The sequence below is a fragment of the Fragaria vesca genome, linkage group LG4, assembly GCF_000184155.1.
Source record: "Fragaria vesca subsp. vesca linkage group LG4, FraVesHawaii_1.0, whole genome shotgun sequence".
Taxonomy (NCBI): Eukaryota; Viridiplantae; Streptophyta; class Magnoliopsida; order Rosales; family Rosaceae; genus Fragaria; species Fragaria vesca.
This window is the reverse complement of record NC_020494.1, coordinates 5,255,197-5,271,653: the sequence shown is the minus strand read 5'-3', so window position 1 is coordinate 5,271,653 and position 16,457 is coordinate 5,255,197. Positions and strand designations below refer to the sequence as shown.

General features: G+C 40.3%; 4 protein-coding genes and 2 pseudogenes across 4 annotated transcripts; 5 read left to right on the top strand and 1 right to left on the bottom strand.

Moving 5' to 3' along the window:
• The first annotated feature begins 436 nt into the window (after nucleotides 1–436).
• Nucleotides 437–1,627, top strand: LOC101291617 (metalloendoproteinase 1-like). The gene is made up of 2 exons (XM_004296512.1): nucleotides 437–854; nucleotides 1,086–1,627. The coding sequence occupies exons 1-2, from the start codon at nucleotides 437–439 to the stop codon at nucleotides 1,592–1,594; spliced, it is 927 nt and encodes a 308-aa protein (XP_004296560.1). The 3' UTR covers nucleotides 1,595–1,627.
• A 2,063-nt stretch (nucleotides 1,628–3,690) lies between these two features.
• On the top strand, nucleotides 3,691–4,840 carry LOC101291327 (annotated as a pseudogene).
• Nucleotides 4,841–5,896: 1,056 nt separating this feature from the next.
• On the top strand, nucleotides 5,897–7,048 carry LOC101297636 (metalloendoproteinase 1-like). Its single transcript, XM_004297911.1, has 2 exons — nucleotides 5,897–6,326; nucleotides 6,537–7,048. Exons 1-2 carry the CDS (start codon nucleotides 5,897–5,899, stop codon nucleotides 7,046–7,048), a joined length of 942 nt encoding a protein of 313 aa, XP_004297959.1.
• A 1,743-nt stretch (nucleotides 7,049–8,791) lies between these two features.
• Nucleotides 8,792–10,174, top strand: LOC101291039 (metalloendoproteinase 1-like). Its single transcript, XM_004296511.1, has 2 exons — nucleotides 8,792–9,209; nucleotides 9,401–10,174. The coding sequence occupies exons 1-2, from the start codon at nucleotides 8,792–8,794 to the stop codon at nucleotides 9,907–9,909; spliced, it is 927 nt and encodes a 308-aa protein (XP_004296559.1). The 3' UTR covers nucleotides 9,910–10,174.
• A 764-nt stretch (nucleotides 10,175–10,938) lies between these two features.
• On the top strand, nucleotides 10,939–12,122 carry LOC101297345 (annotated as a pseudogene).
• A 473-nt stretch (nucleotides 12,123–12,595) lies between these two features.
• On the bottom strand, nucleotides 12,596–15,324 carry LOC101290750 (probable peptide/nitrate transporter At5g14940-like). Its single transcript, XM_004296510.1, has 4 exons — nucleotides 15,021–15,324; nucleotides 14,666–14,883; nucleotides 13,663–14,177; nucleotides 12,596–13,583 (listed from the first exon to the last, which is right to left on the bottom strand). Exons 1-4 carry the CDS (start codon nucleotides 15,070–15,072, stop codon nucleotides 12,731–12,733), a joined length of 1,638 nt encoding a protein of 545 aa, XP_004296558.1. The 5' UTR covers nucleotides 15,073–15,324; the 3' UTR covers nucleotides 12,596–12,730.
• Between the last annotated feature and the right edge of the window lie 1,133 nt (nucleotides 15,325–16,457).

Here is a 16,457-nt window from a genome sequence, read left to right as displayed (position 1 = left end):
TTCTCCCCGTTAGGAGTTATCTATTATTTGTGTTCTTGCTTTTGGTACTTTCTTCCAATTCATCTCAAACATCAAGACCTAATCATTTCACGTTCACAAGAGATTATATTGTAATCAACCCTATACATTGCAACCAAAATACGAGGGGTTGCAACACATGCCATCCTAAATCACAATGGCATCGAAATCTAACGTATCCTCCGAGTTAGGAGCACCTTCTCCTCTACTCCCAATTGATCATCTCGAACCTCAGGACCGACCTAGCTAGTAATACTGTAATACCAGTCAAAGTCACATCTTATATTGTTAAGGAAAACCGCAATATGGAAAATGTAGCGATGATCACTGGGTCACCGTCGTTACTTCTATTACAAGCCTATAAATAAAGATACAAACATGAGGGTTTTGCAACATAACTAGCTAGCTAATAGGAGCCATGGCATCCAAGTCTAATCTGTCACTCTTCACTATAACTCTCCTCCTCGTCCTTCTTACGCTCCTCTGTTATGCAACTGCTTCTCATCCCCACAACAAGAGCTCTTCCCCAGTTGAGTTCCTTGAACATCTCAAGGGTTGCCACAAAGGTGATAAGGTCAAGGGCATCAATGACCTCAAAAAGTACCTTGAAAAATACGGGTACTTGAACTACAAGAACCACAGTCATTCAGACGACGATGAATTCGACGATCTTTTGGAGGAAGCTGTCAAGACCTACCAGATCAATTACCACCTCAAGTCCACCGGAACATTGGACAGCAAAACAGTGTCGAAGATGACAACGCCTCGTTGTGGCGTGGCAGATATCATCAATGGCACCTCGTCCATGCGATCAGCCAAGAAAAGGCACCACCACGGTACGTAATATCGAGCTACTTCATCTTATTAGACCCTCTAACTTGTGCCTCTGATTTTCTTACGTTGTCCAATAATTGTATAACATACCCAAAATTATATGTACATGCATCAAAAACATTAATTAATTGAGTCTCAAAATCAAACTTTAAAACATACAGTACGTAATTCTCTTGGATCAAAACTTGAACAAATTAACCGTCTAACGACTTAAGCTCGATATTGTTTTACAGGTTCACTTCATACTACTGCTCACTACTCGTTTTTCCAAGGAAATCCAAAATGGCCTTCCTCTAAGTATCATCTCACTTACGGTTTTCTTCCCAACACTCCATCTGAAGCCACAGGCGCGGTGGCGCGGGCTTTCGCAACATGGGAGGGGAACACTCACTTTACATTCAGCCAGGCACAAAGTTACGAGAATGCGGATTTGAAGATCGGTTTTCAAAGGGGTAATCATGGAGACGGGGCTGCATTTGATGGACCTGGCGGAACGCTGGCCCATGCTTTTAGCCCGACGCACGGAATATTCCACTACGACGCAGATGAGACTTGGTCTGTGGGTGCTGTACCAGGTGCTACTGACTTGGAGACGGTGGCTTTGCATGAGATAGGGCACCTTCTCGGACTGGGACATAGCTCAGTGAAGGGAGCTATCATGGAACCGACTCTTCCCACGGGAGAGACTCGAGGTTTGCATGGGGACGATGTTCAAGGTATCAAGGCTTTATATAACGTATGAGTAGCGGTGCTAGCACGTACCAGGTCGACCAGACCATTCGAAGTTTTGTTGTTGTACCACTCTATTAATTAAATAAGGTACCTGAGAATACCCTGTATTGAGATTTTTCATATTTGAAATAATTAATGAAGAGAGTTTTTGTATCCATGAACAGCCAAATGTTTTGGCAAATTGTGGTACAACTTCTGATCTAGTTAGTGCATGTGGGCATCAAGATGTGCTTCTGTTCGTTTTGCAGCATTTTATTTTCTCCTCAAGTTCGTGTTTGTTACTCTTTTTTATTTTGTGGAGGTATTGGTTTTGGACGTACTCCCCTCCTATTTCTTCTTCTTCTTCAATATAGAAAAGAACAGAGTGATAGGGAGACTGTTAACTCATCTCTCATATACACCTCGTTCCTTCAGCAAGAAAGAAAAAAGAGAATTATGCATGTATATAACCATAAAATGAGTTATTATATGATATATTAATCTCATCACGACAATTAATTACAACAAACAGACGTCATTAGATCGCTAGCTTTTTATGGATAATTGATGTAGAAAGTTAACACGTTGGAGATGTTACAGATATGTATATTATACACTTATTTTACAAATAATTAAACTGAAATTACAAGTTAATTAAGGTGCGTCTATTGCCACCCCACAATCCATTTTGCTCACCCCAAATTCTCTTTACACCCCACTTATATATTTTTGATTGTAAGTCTACTTTGTTTACCCACTTACAATACCTAAAATAACCATTTTCTCAGTTCTACTTTCTTCACCCTACATATATTGTTTTTTGATTTCTTATATCATTTTTTTATATAATAAAAAATCCTAGCTTATCTTCCTCATCAAAAGTATGTAGAAATATGTTGTACATCTCATAGTTGTGTTTCGGTTCAGGGATAATAAGGAGAAGCACAAGAACTTGGAATTAATAAGATTGCTTCTTAATACATGCCATTGAACACTCCATGTCATACAACTGCGATAAAGAATCCATATATAGACTTTACCTGAGTGTCGAAGCATCGTATATATGCAGTGCTTCATATATGCTGAAGCATCAACAAGAAAACAAGAGAAAAAAAAACAAATACAAGAGAAAGAAAACAGTTTACCTCGTCTTCTGGTTGTAAGGTGTTTTCAGATTCCATAGAAATGATTGAAGACCATAAATTCTACATAGAAAAATTAAAATTATTAGGGTTTTATGAAAAAATTCAGTTTCAAGCACGTACTAAGAAAACAAAACGATAAAAAAGAAAGAAAAAGGATTTATAATTGTATCAACATATTGTTCTTTATTGTAATTCTATATTAGGATAATTTGGTCTTTTAATAAATCAACCAGATTGTGGGGTGAGCAAAGTGGACAGTGGGGTGGCAATAGACGCACCCTTAATTAATTAATCACTTGCGATCTATTTTACCCGGCAAGCATATAAGTCCTACCATGCCATCAAGCCACCGACGCCTCATCCGGCAAAGCCACCAAACGCTATGGCCATCGAAACCACCCCAACGCCTCCAAAACTTCAATTGGGCAAGCTATCACTAGATACATGGTCCTCTTTGGCCATCTCATTCACTTTGATGGAGAGAAACAGCCACCGCCTAGGGTTTGGCTGAGAGAGAGAAGCTTTCTAAGTAATGCGCTTTATGATTAGATAAGATGAAGTTGGCAAGTTTGAACTTTAATCAGGTCTTCGTAATTATACATGTAGTCCACCAGTCACTCCTTAATTGATTGATTAATTTACGGAGCAAGCAGCCAAACTGCAAGACTTGTTCTAGCAAATGGTGACCTTGATCAGATGACCATTACTAATTAACGTTCTCTCCGAGTCAAGAACTAGCCTATATATTCCCCATTATTGAATGAATGTTCTTCTACTGTGCTCTCTCCCAGTTGATCATCTCGAACCTCATGAGTCGGCGCGGACCTTCCTTATATTATTAAGGAAGGACCGGAAAATGGAAAATATAGCCATGATTATCGTTGTTTCACCGTCGTTCTTCTGTGTTACAAAGCCTATAAATAACAATACAAATAAGACGCTTTTGCAACAATACAAGCTAGCTAGCTAGCTAAAAGGAGCAATGGCATCAGAATCTAATCTTTCTCTCTTCACTATCACACTTCTCTTGGCCCTTCTTACTATCCTCTCTCATGCAACTGCTTCTCATCCTCACAACAAGAGCTCTTCCCCATTTGAGTTCCTTGAGCATCTCAAAGGTTGCCACAAAGGTGAAAAGGTCAAGGGTATCAATGATCTCAAAAAATACCTTGAAAAGTACGGTTACTTGAACTACAAAACCAACCAGTGTCATTTGGACGACGACGATTTCGACGACCGTTTGGCGGAAGCCGTCAAGACTTACCAGATCAATTACCATCTCAAGTCCACCGGAACACTGGATGGCAAAACAGTGTTGAAGATGATGACGCCTCGTTGTGGCGTGCCGGACATCATCAATGGCACCTCGTCGATGCGATCAGCCAAGAAAAGGCACCACCATGGTATCGAGTTATTTCATCTTATTACGTTGTCCTAGCTTCCAACTTTCTTACGTTGTCCTACAATAATTTATATGCACATGCATCTACAACATGCAATTAATTAATTTCTCCTTATGCTATTGAATTTCAACATCAAAATTTAAACCATACAATAATTAATTCTTTGGAATTAACACCTGAACATTCTGTTTAACGATTTAAGTACTCAATATTGTTTTACAGGTTCAGTTCATACCACTGCTCACTACTCATTTTTTGAAGGAAATCCCAAGTGGTCTAAATATAATCTCACTTACGGTTTTCCTCCCAACACTCCATCTGATCGAAGCCACAGGCTCTGTTGCACGGGCATTCGCAACGTGGGCTGCGAGCACTCACTTCACGTTCAGCCTCACCCAAAGTTACGAAAATGCGGATCTGAAAATTAGTTTTGAGAAGGGTGATCATGGAGACGGGCATGCATTTGATGGACCTGGCGGAGTGCTGGCCCATGCTGTTAGCTCGTTGCATGGAATATTCCACTACGACGCAGATGAGACATGGTCTGCTGGTGCTAAACCAGGTGCTGTTGACATGGAGACGGTGGCTCTGCATGAAATAGGGCACCTTCTTGGACTGGGACATAGCTCAGTGGAGGGGGCAATCATGGAACCGATTCTTCCCTCGGGAGTAACTCGAGGTTGGCATGGGGATGATGTTCAAGGTATCAAGGATTTATATAACGTATGAGGAGCAGGGCTAGTTAGCACCAGCTTGATCGATCAAACAATTCAAGCATTGTTGTTACCAAATCTTTGGCAAATTTTGGTCAATTTTCTTTTGGTGTGGTGAGAATATGAGATGTCTTCCTTCTCAAGTTCCTTTTTGTTAGTCTTAATTTCTTGTTGGAGTTATTGCTTTTTTGTCTCCTTCATCCTGTCTTTCCTCTTCGATCTTCTTTAATCAATTAATGAAAGAGTGATAGAGAGATACGTACTGTTACTTGTTACTCCTCTCAATCTCTTACACACAAAAAAAAGAGAAAAAAGAAAAATTTTCATGCATCAGTGTATATGTCCATGCATCTGCATTCACTGTAAAGTTATTAACCGTAAAAAATTATGAAAATTACCCATATAAATTATTTTGTCCAAAAACTTATTACATTAAAAACCGTATCATCAATCAATCTATTGGAGATAACAGATGTGATGGTAGTGATGGTACTAATTATCAAATAATCAGTAAACGATTTGTGCGTGTTTAACTTCAAGTCTTCAAAAGAAGAAAGGGTACTCATGCATATGGAAGCAAGAGTGACCATCGATCGAGAATCAATGTCAGATGACTAGAATATCACAGTGATCTCTCATCCAGATTTCCAGACTATCGATCTCATACTGTGAACTCATCCATATATCTGGAAAATTGGTTTTATATACCGAGGGTGTAAACGTCCTATACATTTCTCGATTTTGGCATCAATGATCTAATATATCGATAATGCATGAATGTTTACACGTCGAGACTAGTTTCATCTTCAAAATTCTCTGAATTAAGGCTGCTAACTGATGCATGACGACTGATGCCGAATGTTGATCTCAACATGTTCTGGTAAGAACATTTTTGTATGATTTCTGCTTGTTAAGCTCAACAGCTTCATATGCATGACGTACGTACACCATCTCTATAGAAAACGTAATTGATCACACCATCTCTTTACATGTACACATCAATGTACTATTGCCTATAAATTCTATTGCGAATACGAGGCTTCTGCAACATCCATACTCTTAACTTGGAGCAATGGCACCAAAACCTGATCTTTCTCTTTTCACAGTCACTCTCCTCCTCCTTTTCCTTACCCTCTTTTCTTTCCTCTCTAATGCAACGGCAAAGGAAGTCCATAGCAGCAACAACTCATCTCCGTTTGACTTCCTTGACCATCTTAAGTGTTGTCACAAAGGTGATAAGGTCAAGGGCATCCATGACCTCAAGAAGTACCTTCACAAGTTCGGTTGCTTGGACTACATGAACCACATCCACTCTAATGACGACCATTTCGACCAGTTCCTGGAGGAAGCAGTCAGGACTTACCAGCTCAATTTCAACCTCAATCCCACGGGAACTTTGGACGAGAAAACTATATCAATGATGATGAAGCCTCATTGTGGTGTGCCCGATATCATCAATGGCACCACATCCATGCGATCGGCCAAGATAAAGCACCAACACCGTACATATTTCATCTTAGTAAAAACAGAGATTATCATCTTAATTATATATAGTTTGTTAGTAGTATTTTACCGGTCAGTAGTTACTGATCAAGAAAACATCACTGTACTTTTAGGTACATCAAGTTGTAAATAGCATGCATTCAGTTATATATATTCAAGAAATAAGACTTGACCACTACGTCTAACGAATTCAAGTACTTGTTTTGCAGGTGCAATTCATACCACAGTTCACTACACATTGCCTGATGGAGATTATAAATGGCCACCCTCTAAATACCAACTCACTTTCGGTTTCCTCCCCGGCACCCCATCCGCAGCCACGGGTTCTATCGTGCAGGCTTTCGCAATATGGCAAAAGAGCACCCACTTCAAGTTCAGCCAGTCCAACAATCCCCAGAATGCTGATTTGAAGATCAGCTTTCACAAGCGTGATCATGGAGACGGGGATCCATTTGATGGGCCTGGTGGACAGCTCGCCCATGCAGCTTACCCTACGGGAGGAACACTGCACTACGACGCAGAGGAGACTTGGTCTGCAGGTGCTAAACCAGGTGCAATGGACTATGGGAGTGTTGGTTTGCATGAGATAGGGCACCTTCTGGGACTTGGACATAGTTCAGTAGAGGGAGCTGTCATGTTTCCAACTGTCACCGAGGGAGTGGCTTATAAAGGTTTGCATCAGGATGATATTCAAGGAATAAAAGCTTTGTACAAGGTTTGAGGAGTAGTATCTCCTGGCACAGATTATGTTCCAACAGAGTCGACTTCTAATATATATCTTGTTATCAGAAAAAATAATGTACCTTTGTGTACAACATTGTATAAAACTATAAACTAGCTTGTGTGAGGATTCTAGTTTCTGTATTAATAAAGATGAACTCTTAATGAAGAAATAATGACCATATCCTTTTACATGCAGTATGAGAATTCTTTTTAAATACAAGACTCAACAATACGTCACTCATGGCTCTCTCTCGTCTGGTCGCGCGATCTCCTCTCAACCCTAGCCCTCGTCTTCTCTTCTGACAGCGGCGGTGGGTTTTGGAACGACGGAGGTGGTGGGCTTTGTGTTGTTAGCCCCGGTTGGCTTCAGGCACGGAGTGAGCGCGACTCAACCCCATCACTCTTCCTTCTGATCTTTTTGCGGTGGTGGAGGGGTCGTTTACCGACTCCTACCGAGTGGTTTCTCCGGTGCTCTGGACTGGCACATGATCTCACGGTGTCGGCGATGATGGTTCCTCCATGGCGGAGCTAGCGGCTAGCGGGTTGGTGTTGGAGATCTGGATTCGGATCTTGCAAGGATGAAGGTATGGTCGACATGTGCGATGGTGATTCCGACGGGATCGGCTTTCGTCTTGGCTGGCCAGAGTAGTGATGGTGATGATGCCTATTGGAGACGGTTGCCGAAGAACCCTGGGTTGACCGGAAATGCAATTTCTGGTGTGGTGGTGGCTGACGGTGGTGATGAATTTTTGGGGGCTTTGGGCCTCAATTCTGCAGCGCTAGGTTGCAGGTTTGGGCCTTGGGCTTGCTATCATTCTGGTTTGGATATGTTCTTGCTACTATCTTGGAGTCCATGCCGGCTGTTATGGCGTTGATGGTCGAGGAAGAAGGCCCCGGAGATACCTCATATGTGTAGGGTGGTTCCGGGATAAGTCTAATAAACCAGGATTATTAGTTTTAGTTTTATTTTCTGCTTAGAACTCTATAGTAGTTTCATTTATGTTGTTTTCGGGCTATTTACCGTGGCCTTTTCTATCGTTGCCATTGCGGGTAAGTTATGTTGTAACTGTTATTTTTCGTTGCAATATCAAAAGCTTCAGTCTTCACGTCCATGTTTCAAAATAAATATATATATATATATATATATACATACACACACAATACGTCACTCAACAGAGACCATAAAATTTGGAGTAGCAAAACTCATAAAAGATGTAGATCTGTTCTATGTATATATAAGTTAATTTATTCATGAACCATACCCTATATAATTATATATTTTTTAAGACGTAGCATGCGCCAGACTATATATTAATTTTGAGAGGCAACTTTTAAGTTTCAAGTGTTCTCAATGTTACATATGTAATGTATATATGTAGGGTTAGATGGAACCCTAGGGTTATATATGTAGTCCACCAATCACTCCTTAATTGATTAATTTAGGGAGTAAGGAAAACGGCAAGACTAGTTCTAAGCTTCTAGCAAATGCAGACTTAGATGGAATGACCATGCAAATTAAATACTTGACGTCTTCTCCGAGACTAGTCTGTTAATTAATGTTTCTTCTTCTTTAATTTACTCCCAATTGGTCGGTCATCTCGAACCTTAGGGACCTAGCAGGTAATTGTTAAGAAAGACGCAATATGGAAAAGTTGAACGTTCATATGTTACAAGCCTATAAATAGCAATACACATAAGAGGCTTTAGCAACATAACAAGCTAGCTAGTTAAAAGGAGCAAAATGGCATTCAAATCTAAATATTCTCTCTTCGCTATCACTCTCCTCTTCGCACTTTTAACTCTCCTATCATATGCAACTGCTTCCCATCCCCACAACAAGAGCTCTTCCCCATTTGAGTTCCTTGACCATCTCAAAGGTTGCCACAAAGGTGATAAGGTCAAGGGTATCAATGACCTCAAAAAGTATCTTGAAAAGTTCGGTTACTTGAACTACAAGAACCACAGTCATTCCGACGACGATGAATTTGATGACCTTTTGGAGGAAGCCGTCAAGACCTACCAGATCAATTACCACCTCAAGTCCACCGGAACATTGGACGGCAAAACAGTGGCGAAGATGATGATGCCTCGTTGCGGTCTGCCGGATATCATCAATGGCACCTCGTCCATGCGATCAGCCAAGAAAAGGCACCACCATGGTATATATCTAGCTATTTCTTCTTATTAGACGTACAATTACTTTGTCATCTTACTTCCCAATGAGTTATAAGTACGTAGAACATACACCACTATATACAAGTATACAACAAAATGAAAGGTACATGCATGTTCAACTACCATTTCTCCTCATTACATCTAACGAAATTAAGTACTCGATATTGTTTTACAGGTTCTATCCATACCACTGCTCACTACGCATTTCCCGCCGGGAATCCAAAATGGCCTTCCTCCAAATACCATCTCACTTACGGTTTTCTCCCCGGCACCCCATCGGAAGCAACGGGGGCTGTTGCACGGGCATTCGCAACATGGGCCGGGAACACTCACTTCACCTTCAGCCAGGCTCAAAATTACGAGAATGCGGATTTGAAGATTGGTTTTGAAAAGGGTGATCATGGAGACGGATCTGCATTTGATGGCCCTGGCGGTGTCCTTGCCCATGCTTTTTACCCGACGGACGGAAGATTCCACTACGACGCAGATGAGAATTGGTCTGTGGGTGCTAAGCCAGGTGCTTTTGACTTGGAGACTCTGGCTTTGCATGAAATAGGGCATCTTCTGGGACTCGATCATAGCTCAGTGGAGGGCGCTATCATGTCCTCAGGTATTCCTGCGGGAGTGACACGAGGTTTGCATGGAGACGATGTTCAAGGTATCAAGGCTCTATACAACGTCTGAGAATTAACCAGTAGCACTAGCTGGATCCCCCATATTCATCTTTTAATTCTTCTTTCCTTTATCAAATAAGGTACGTGCGTACCTGAATTACCGGTGTTGAGATCTTTCAGATTAAGAAATAATGAAGAGAGTCGTACATGAACAGCCAGTCCTTTGGAAATTTTTGGTACATTTTCTTCTGATCGAGTTGGGGTTGTGAGTGTGCCTCCCCTTTTGTTTTGAGCATTTACTTTGTCCTCAAATTCGTTTGCGTTGGTCATTTTTTGTTGGAGGTATTGGTTTTGGTCCCCCTCCTATTGTTCTTATTCTTCTCTAATTAATAAAACATAGTGATAGAGGTCACTCCTCTCTTATATCATCGATCTATTAGCGAGAGAGAGAGAGAGAGAGAGAGAGAGAGAGAGAGAGAGAGAGAGAGAGAGAGAGAGAGAGAGAGAGAAAGAGAGAGAGAGAAGGAAAAGAGTTTTATGCGTAGTATATCTACGTGCATGTTTAATTTCAGAAGAAGAAAGAGAACCTCTGTGTGCAAGTGAGTCAAGTGACTATCGATCGGGAATGTCACTATGTCAGATATATTCCCAGTGATCTATCGTCCTGTCAGTCCAGGTTATCTCATACTGTGAACTCGATCATATGGAAATTGATTGGTTTTCTATATATATAGAGGGGCGATTTGGTACTTGAATAATTTGTGGCTTTGTGCATCAATAATGATCTCTATCGATAATGATTGTTTCCAAGCTAGTTTTTGTCATCAAAATTCTCTGGTTTAACAGTTTAAACCTAACTGCTGAAACCTAACTGATAATGAAAGTTGCCAAATGTTGAGCTCAATATGTTCTGGTGAGAACGTTTTTTTTTATATGTTTTCTGCTTGTTAAGCTAAAAGCTCTATATGCATGACGTACGTACATCAACTCAACAGAAAACGTAATCGATCACACCATCTCTTTACATTCACGCATCAATAATATTGCCTATAAATACTGCTGCGAATATGATACTTCTGCAACCTCCATACTCAGAGCAATGGCACCAAAATCTAATTTTTCTCTTTTCACAGTCACTCTCCTCCTCGCCCTCTTTTGGTTCCTCTCTAACGCAACGGCCCAGTTGATGCAACCTCAGCCTTCATCTCCATTTGCCTTCCTTGAGCATCTTAAGGGTTGTCACAAAGGTGACAAGGTCAAGGGCATCAATGACCTCAAGAAATACCTTCACAAGTTCGGTTACTTGAACTACAAGAACAACATCCACGGATGACGACGATTTCGACAAGTTCCTGGAGGAAGCCGTCAAGACTTACCAGCTCAATTTCCACCTGAAGCCCACCGGAACATTGGATGACGGAACCATATCAAAGATGATGATGCCTCGTTGTGGTTTTCCCGACATCATCAATGGCACCACATCCATGCGATCAGCCAAGATAAATTTCCAGCACCGTACGTACTTCATCTTACTAGAGAATTATATTGTCAATGCATCGATCTTAACTTTATACTGCTGATCAAAAACACATTACTAGCTGTACATGTACTCATATGTACATCAAAATTGTTAAACGCATGCATACAGTAACTCCCTTGAATTAAGACTTGATCAATACGATATTAGTTTTTTAAAAAAAAAAACGAATAAAGAGCTGGTGACGGCTGCATGCCCTCAAGCCTTGATTAATCACTCGATATTGTTTTACAGGTTCATTTCTTACCGGTATTCAGTACGAGTTTCCCCCCGGAAAACCAGTATGGCCTTCCTCTAAATACCATCTCACTTACGGTTTTTTCATGGGCACCCCATCCGAAGCCACGGGTGCTATCACACAAGCTTTCACAACATGGGCTAAGAACAGTCAATTCACTTTCAGCCAGGCTCAAAATTACAATAGTGCAGATTTGAAGATCAGTTTTCACAAGGGTGATCATGGAGACGGGAATGCATTTGATGGCCCCGGCGGAGTTCTGGCTCATGCGTTTTACCCGACGGATGGAAGATTCCACATCGACGCAGCTGAGAATTGGGCGGTTGGTGGTAAACCTGGTGCCTTTGACTACGAGAGTTGCGCTTTGCATGAAATAGGGCACCTTCTGGGACTCGCACATAGTTCAGTGAGTGGAGCTGCCATGGCCCCTAGCCTCCCCGCGGGAGCGACTGTAAGAGGTTTGCATGCGGATGATATTGCAGGAATAAAAGCTTTATACAACGGGTAGTCCTGCTCGATCGATCAGATACTTCTAAAGTTCTAAAGTTCAAAGAAATGAAGAATTGTGAATTGCATGTATCATCACCCTTTTCTGATTATATATGTTCTCCCAAAGTCAGCTTTTAATTTTTCATGTTATGAAATAATGTATCTGCTCTTCAAACCAGAAAAATAATGTACCTTAATTTGTACAAACATGGAATAAGATAAGTTATAGTATCTCTACTAATTTTCCTTATAATTAACCTTTTTTTGGCAAATAAAGAACTTTATTAGATAAAAAGAAGATACCTAAGGGGGACATAAAGCCAAAAACCGTTTAGTAACCCTTATAATTAACCTTGTAAGAAGAAGAAATTATCATATATATATCTTTGTTTGAGGAAAAAAAAAATGTTGAATACAGGTTTCCAACAATCATTTAACAATTTAAACGCTAAAAATTAAGAGTAGCAAACACGTGAAAGAGGACAAATCCATGCAGTAAATAAGTTAAATATCCATAGAGAAGGCATGGTATGGATATACTAATTTATTTGAACTTTGAATCTTGAATAACAAAATGCACTCTTTGTACATTGAAACTAACTCATGAACTCAAAACAACCAGCTAGCTTATTTACAACTTTCATTACTGTCCAAGTCCAAATCCCTTTTACTTGTGTAACATGATGAAATAATCACAAAAAACAGAAAGCTCAGTGCACTTGATGCTGCTAAAAACCAGTAGTACTTGTCTAGCCTAGCTTCACTCATATCATCACAGAACCAGCTCTTATTTCCATTTGAACTTGTGATGGTCTCAACTGTGGATATCAAAAAGGCACTCAAGTAACTCCCAACCCCAAAAACACTGGTGTATAGTGCAAAGGCCATTGTTCTCATTTTAATGGGAAATTCAGAGTAGAAGAACTCTTGCATCCCAACCACAGTGAAAATGTCTGAAATTCCTAGAAGAATGTATTGTGGCAGCAACCAGAATATGCTAAGTGGAACTGTCTCAGATTGAGATCCTAGCATTTCCATCTTTCTGCTGATATGGAGCCTTCTTGTCTCCACAATTGCTGCAATGATCAGTGCTATGACCGAAGTGAATATCCCGATTCCCATCCTTTGCATTACGGTGATACCCTTTTCGTTACAAGTCAGGACCTTAGTAATTGGGATCAAAACTTTGTCATAAAGAGGCATCAATAGGACTATAGAAAGTGCAATAGCACTTTGTAGTGTTGCCGGTGGAATCAGAAAATTGCTTCCAATGTTCCTCTTCATTGTCATGCCTTGTTTGGTGAAGAATGTCGAAGGTTGCTGGAAAATCACTGCAAACATTAACAGCATTAGCCAAATGGGCAAAAGCCTAAGAATAACTTTTGCGTTTTCGAACTTGTAGACGCTGCTTTTGGGATGTTCATTGTTCAAGCCTTCATTGCTGCCAAAGTTCCGAAGACAGAGCGGTTTCCCTTGAAGCCTAAGAAAATTGGATAGCATCAGATCAAAGTTCATGGACAATAATCTGAACAACACTTGAGTTAAAGAAAAAAACTTACTCTAGCTCAGTAACTTTATTTTCATTGGGCAACTTGACTTTGCAATTCAGTAATTTCCATGCAGCTGCCTTAATAACTTGAAGGATGCTCACAACAGGCTTGTAATCATCATTCCTCTGTTTATATGTATAAATTCGGCTTCCACACGAGAAAACTACGACTGATGTGACCATAGAAATCATGGGAATAGCAAAACCTAGTATCCAACCAAAATTATCTTGAATGTAGGACATAACACTGATACCCAAGACGGTGCCACTACAAACACCAAAGTACCACCATTGAAAGAACAAACTCTTTTTGTTGGGTTTTTTGTCATCTTCGCTAGTAGGCAACTCTTCCTCTTCACTGTCAAGTTGATCTGCTCCGAAAGCTTGTAAAGATGGATTATACCCACCTTGACCAAGAGAAATCAAATACAATGACCAAAACAGAAATGAAGATGAACTTGTTTTGTTTGCTTGATCCGTGGATGCCCGGGACATTATTGCTGTTGATGTCAATGCCACAAGCCCCTAAAACCAGAACAAATAGACTATCAATTAGTCCAATATTCGTCACAGGAGCATGTCGGTGTTACTAATGGAGCTTCAATTAACAAATAAACACTTTTATAGTATGTTAAACAACCATTATGCCACCAAACTCGATCATATTATCCACATAATGTATATCAATCTCGATCAATCCCCTAGTAAATCATCTTAAGATGGGTCAATCAAATTGTAGGCTCTTCTTATTTGCACAGTAATCTGCATTAATCTTGACCCGCAAGTCATCAATATAAAGCTTTAATCTTAGTGCAGATGACTGATGACTCATGATCCATATATCTTAATAATGGTTTTCCTAATCGTACTCCTACTAATAATTGAGCACTCAGCGGACACAATATACTGACCAGAAAAAAAATACTTTACAAAAGAAAAAACAGAGGTAATTAACGACCAACATGCAACCAAAAAAGAAAGAAAGAAAGAAAAGAGAGGTGGTTAGTACTTACGGCAACATAGACAAGAGAAGAAGCTACAATGGTGTAATATCTATCCCAGTAAGAATCAGCAAAGGGTGCAATCAAGAGTGGAACCATGGATGTGAATCCGCACCAACTGTTCACCGTCTTCGCCGCAGAAGAGTTGCTCATCTTTACTACATCCGTTAGATAAGTTATCAGATTGGATGCCACTCCTTTGTATGCAAATCTTTCCATACCAGAAATCACTGTCATCAAACAAACAGACACATAAACCACCAATTAACAAAGAGTGATCATTTAATTAATATTAAAGAACGATATTCACATATAAGAATGGTTGAAAATAAAAGGTTTAGGAAGAGAGAAGAAATATGATGAATACTTATGAGAAGAATGCATGAGTTGCCGAGTCTCTTTCTTGCTGTGCCAGCCATGGGATTGATGGAGAATGAAGGTGATGAGTCTCTGAGATCGATTATGAAGAAGAAGGAAATGACTGTATGCCACCAAAACTAGCTATAGTTAGCTCCTGTCCTCTTCTGTCAGCTGCTGCAGATCACTGCTTGTTCTTTTCAATATCAAGGCCAACAAAAAACACTAGCTAGCACATCATTGTTGTCTTCTTTGCTTTGCTTTCGATTCCTTTTACCAACAAACAATATCAAAGAGGCTTTGGACTAATGGACACACAAGGCAAATCCACTAAGATTGCTAAGCTCCCCTCAATGCTTGCACCATTTATAAGAAATGGAAAGCTGATCCCACTGTTTAATTTCGATGCATTAGTTCAGGCATGAATCGATCTGTTGTGGCCACGTAACCAATAGCTAGCTAAATTATAATGTCTGATGGACGCAACAAAAGAAGAATATGCCTCATGCAGATTCACTGTTGTAGGAACTGAATCACCTGGATGTGCCACTTAATGGTACACGTGGAGTTATCCTTCGACACGTAGGATGCTCCTTCTTGCTCTAGAAATCTGCAAAAACACCAGGAATTATTAATCTTTTGTAACAGTAAGCATGACATTATTGATTTAAGCTGCCACAAGATCTGAAGAGAAAGCAAAGCATCATCTTTCATCCTACGCAGCATTGCAACTTCTGTCTGAGGGTCCAACCGGAGCAGCTTCAGTTAGCTGCTTAAACGGTTAAACCTAATTGGGTAATGCATGCATACGTTTTCTACTTTTTCACCAAGATCATGACTAGCTTTTACCATTTTTACATGCTTTGCCTTCTCTTTTACTCGGAATTTGCTCAAACCAAGCATCATGCATGAGTTTTCTCATGATGATCTAGTTTGTTAGAGTTTGTTTTCTTCTCTTTTCTGGCAAACAAAGCGTGAATGCGGTTTGAGGAGTTACGTTTCGGGGCACTGGTAATATAGCTAAGTGACAGAGATCCAATATCAGTGATCGATGAGGGCAAAGCATGCATAGGGCACACAGCTCCACACATCCGACATCATCCTCACACACAGTTAGCACACAGCTAGCTCAAGTAGAACACATGGCAAATTAGGGCAAAGCTGGATGGAGAAAAAACTGGGAAAGAGTTGCAGTGCTGGGTGACGAGGATAAGTGGCATGGGTTGGTCTGTATATTCAGTCTAGGAGTTAATGGAACATATATGTGGTGATCATTTGGCGGTGAGTTGTTTCCTGTGATGGATAGCACTTAGTTTCTTTATGGTTATGGATTAACATTTAGTGATTTGTAGAAGTGAAGTGAAATAACTTTGGGGGGCTAGGTTGTCAGTTAACAGTAAACGACATATGACGGATCTTTTAGGCCTAGATATTTATCGATCGAGTA

Excerpts from the sequence above, each read along its gene's own strand:
- LOC101290750 (XM_004296510.1), bottom strand. The coding sequence starts at position 15,072 with ATGGCTGGCACAGCAAGAAAGAGACTCGGCAACTCATGCATTCTTCTC. Across the intron at positions 14,178-14,665 it reads CTTCTCTTGTCTATGTTGCC|GGGCTTGTGGCATTGACATC; the intron begins GTAAGTACTAAC and ends TTCTGGTTTTAG. Across the intron at positions 13,584-13,662 it reads AATAAAGTTACTGAGCTAGA|GCTTCAAGGGAAACCGCTCT; the intron begins GTAAGTTTTTTT and ends CAATTTTCTTAG.
- LOC101297636 (XM_004297911.1), top strand. The coding sequence starts at position 5,897 with ATGGCACCAAAACCTGATCTTTCTCTTTTCACAGTCACTCTCCTCCTC. Across the intron at positions 6,327-6,536 it reads CAAGATAAAGCACCAACACC|GTGCAATTCATACCACAGTT; the intron begins GTACATATTTCA and ends CTTGTTTTGCAG.
- LOC101291039 (XM_004296511.1), top strand. The coding sequence starts at position 8,792 with ATGGCATTCAAATCTAAATATTCTCTCTTCGCTATCACTCTCCTCTTC. Across the intron at positions 9,210-9,400 it reads CAAGAAAAGGCACCACCATG|GTTCTATCCATACCACTGCT; the intron begins GTATATATCTAG and ends ATTGTTTTACAG.
- LOC101291617 (XM_004296512.1), top strand. The coding sequence starts at position 437 with ATGGCATCCAAGTCTAATCTGTCACTCTTCACTATAACTCTCCTCCTC. Across the intron at positions 855-1,085 it reads CAAGAAAAGGCACCACCACG|GTTCACTTCATACTACTGCT; the intron begins GTACGTAATATC and ends ATTGTTTTACAG.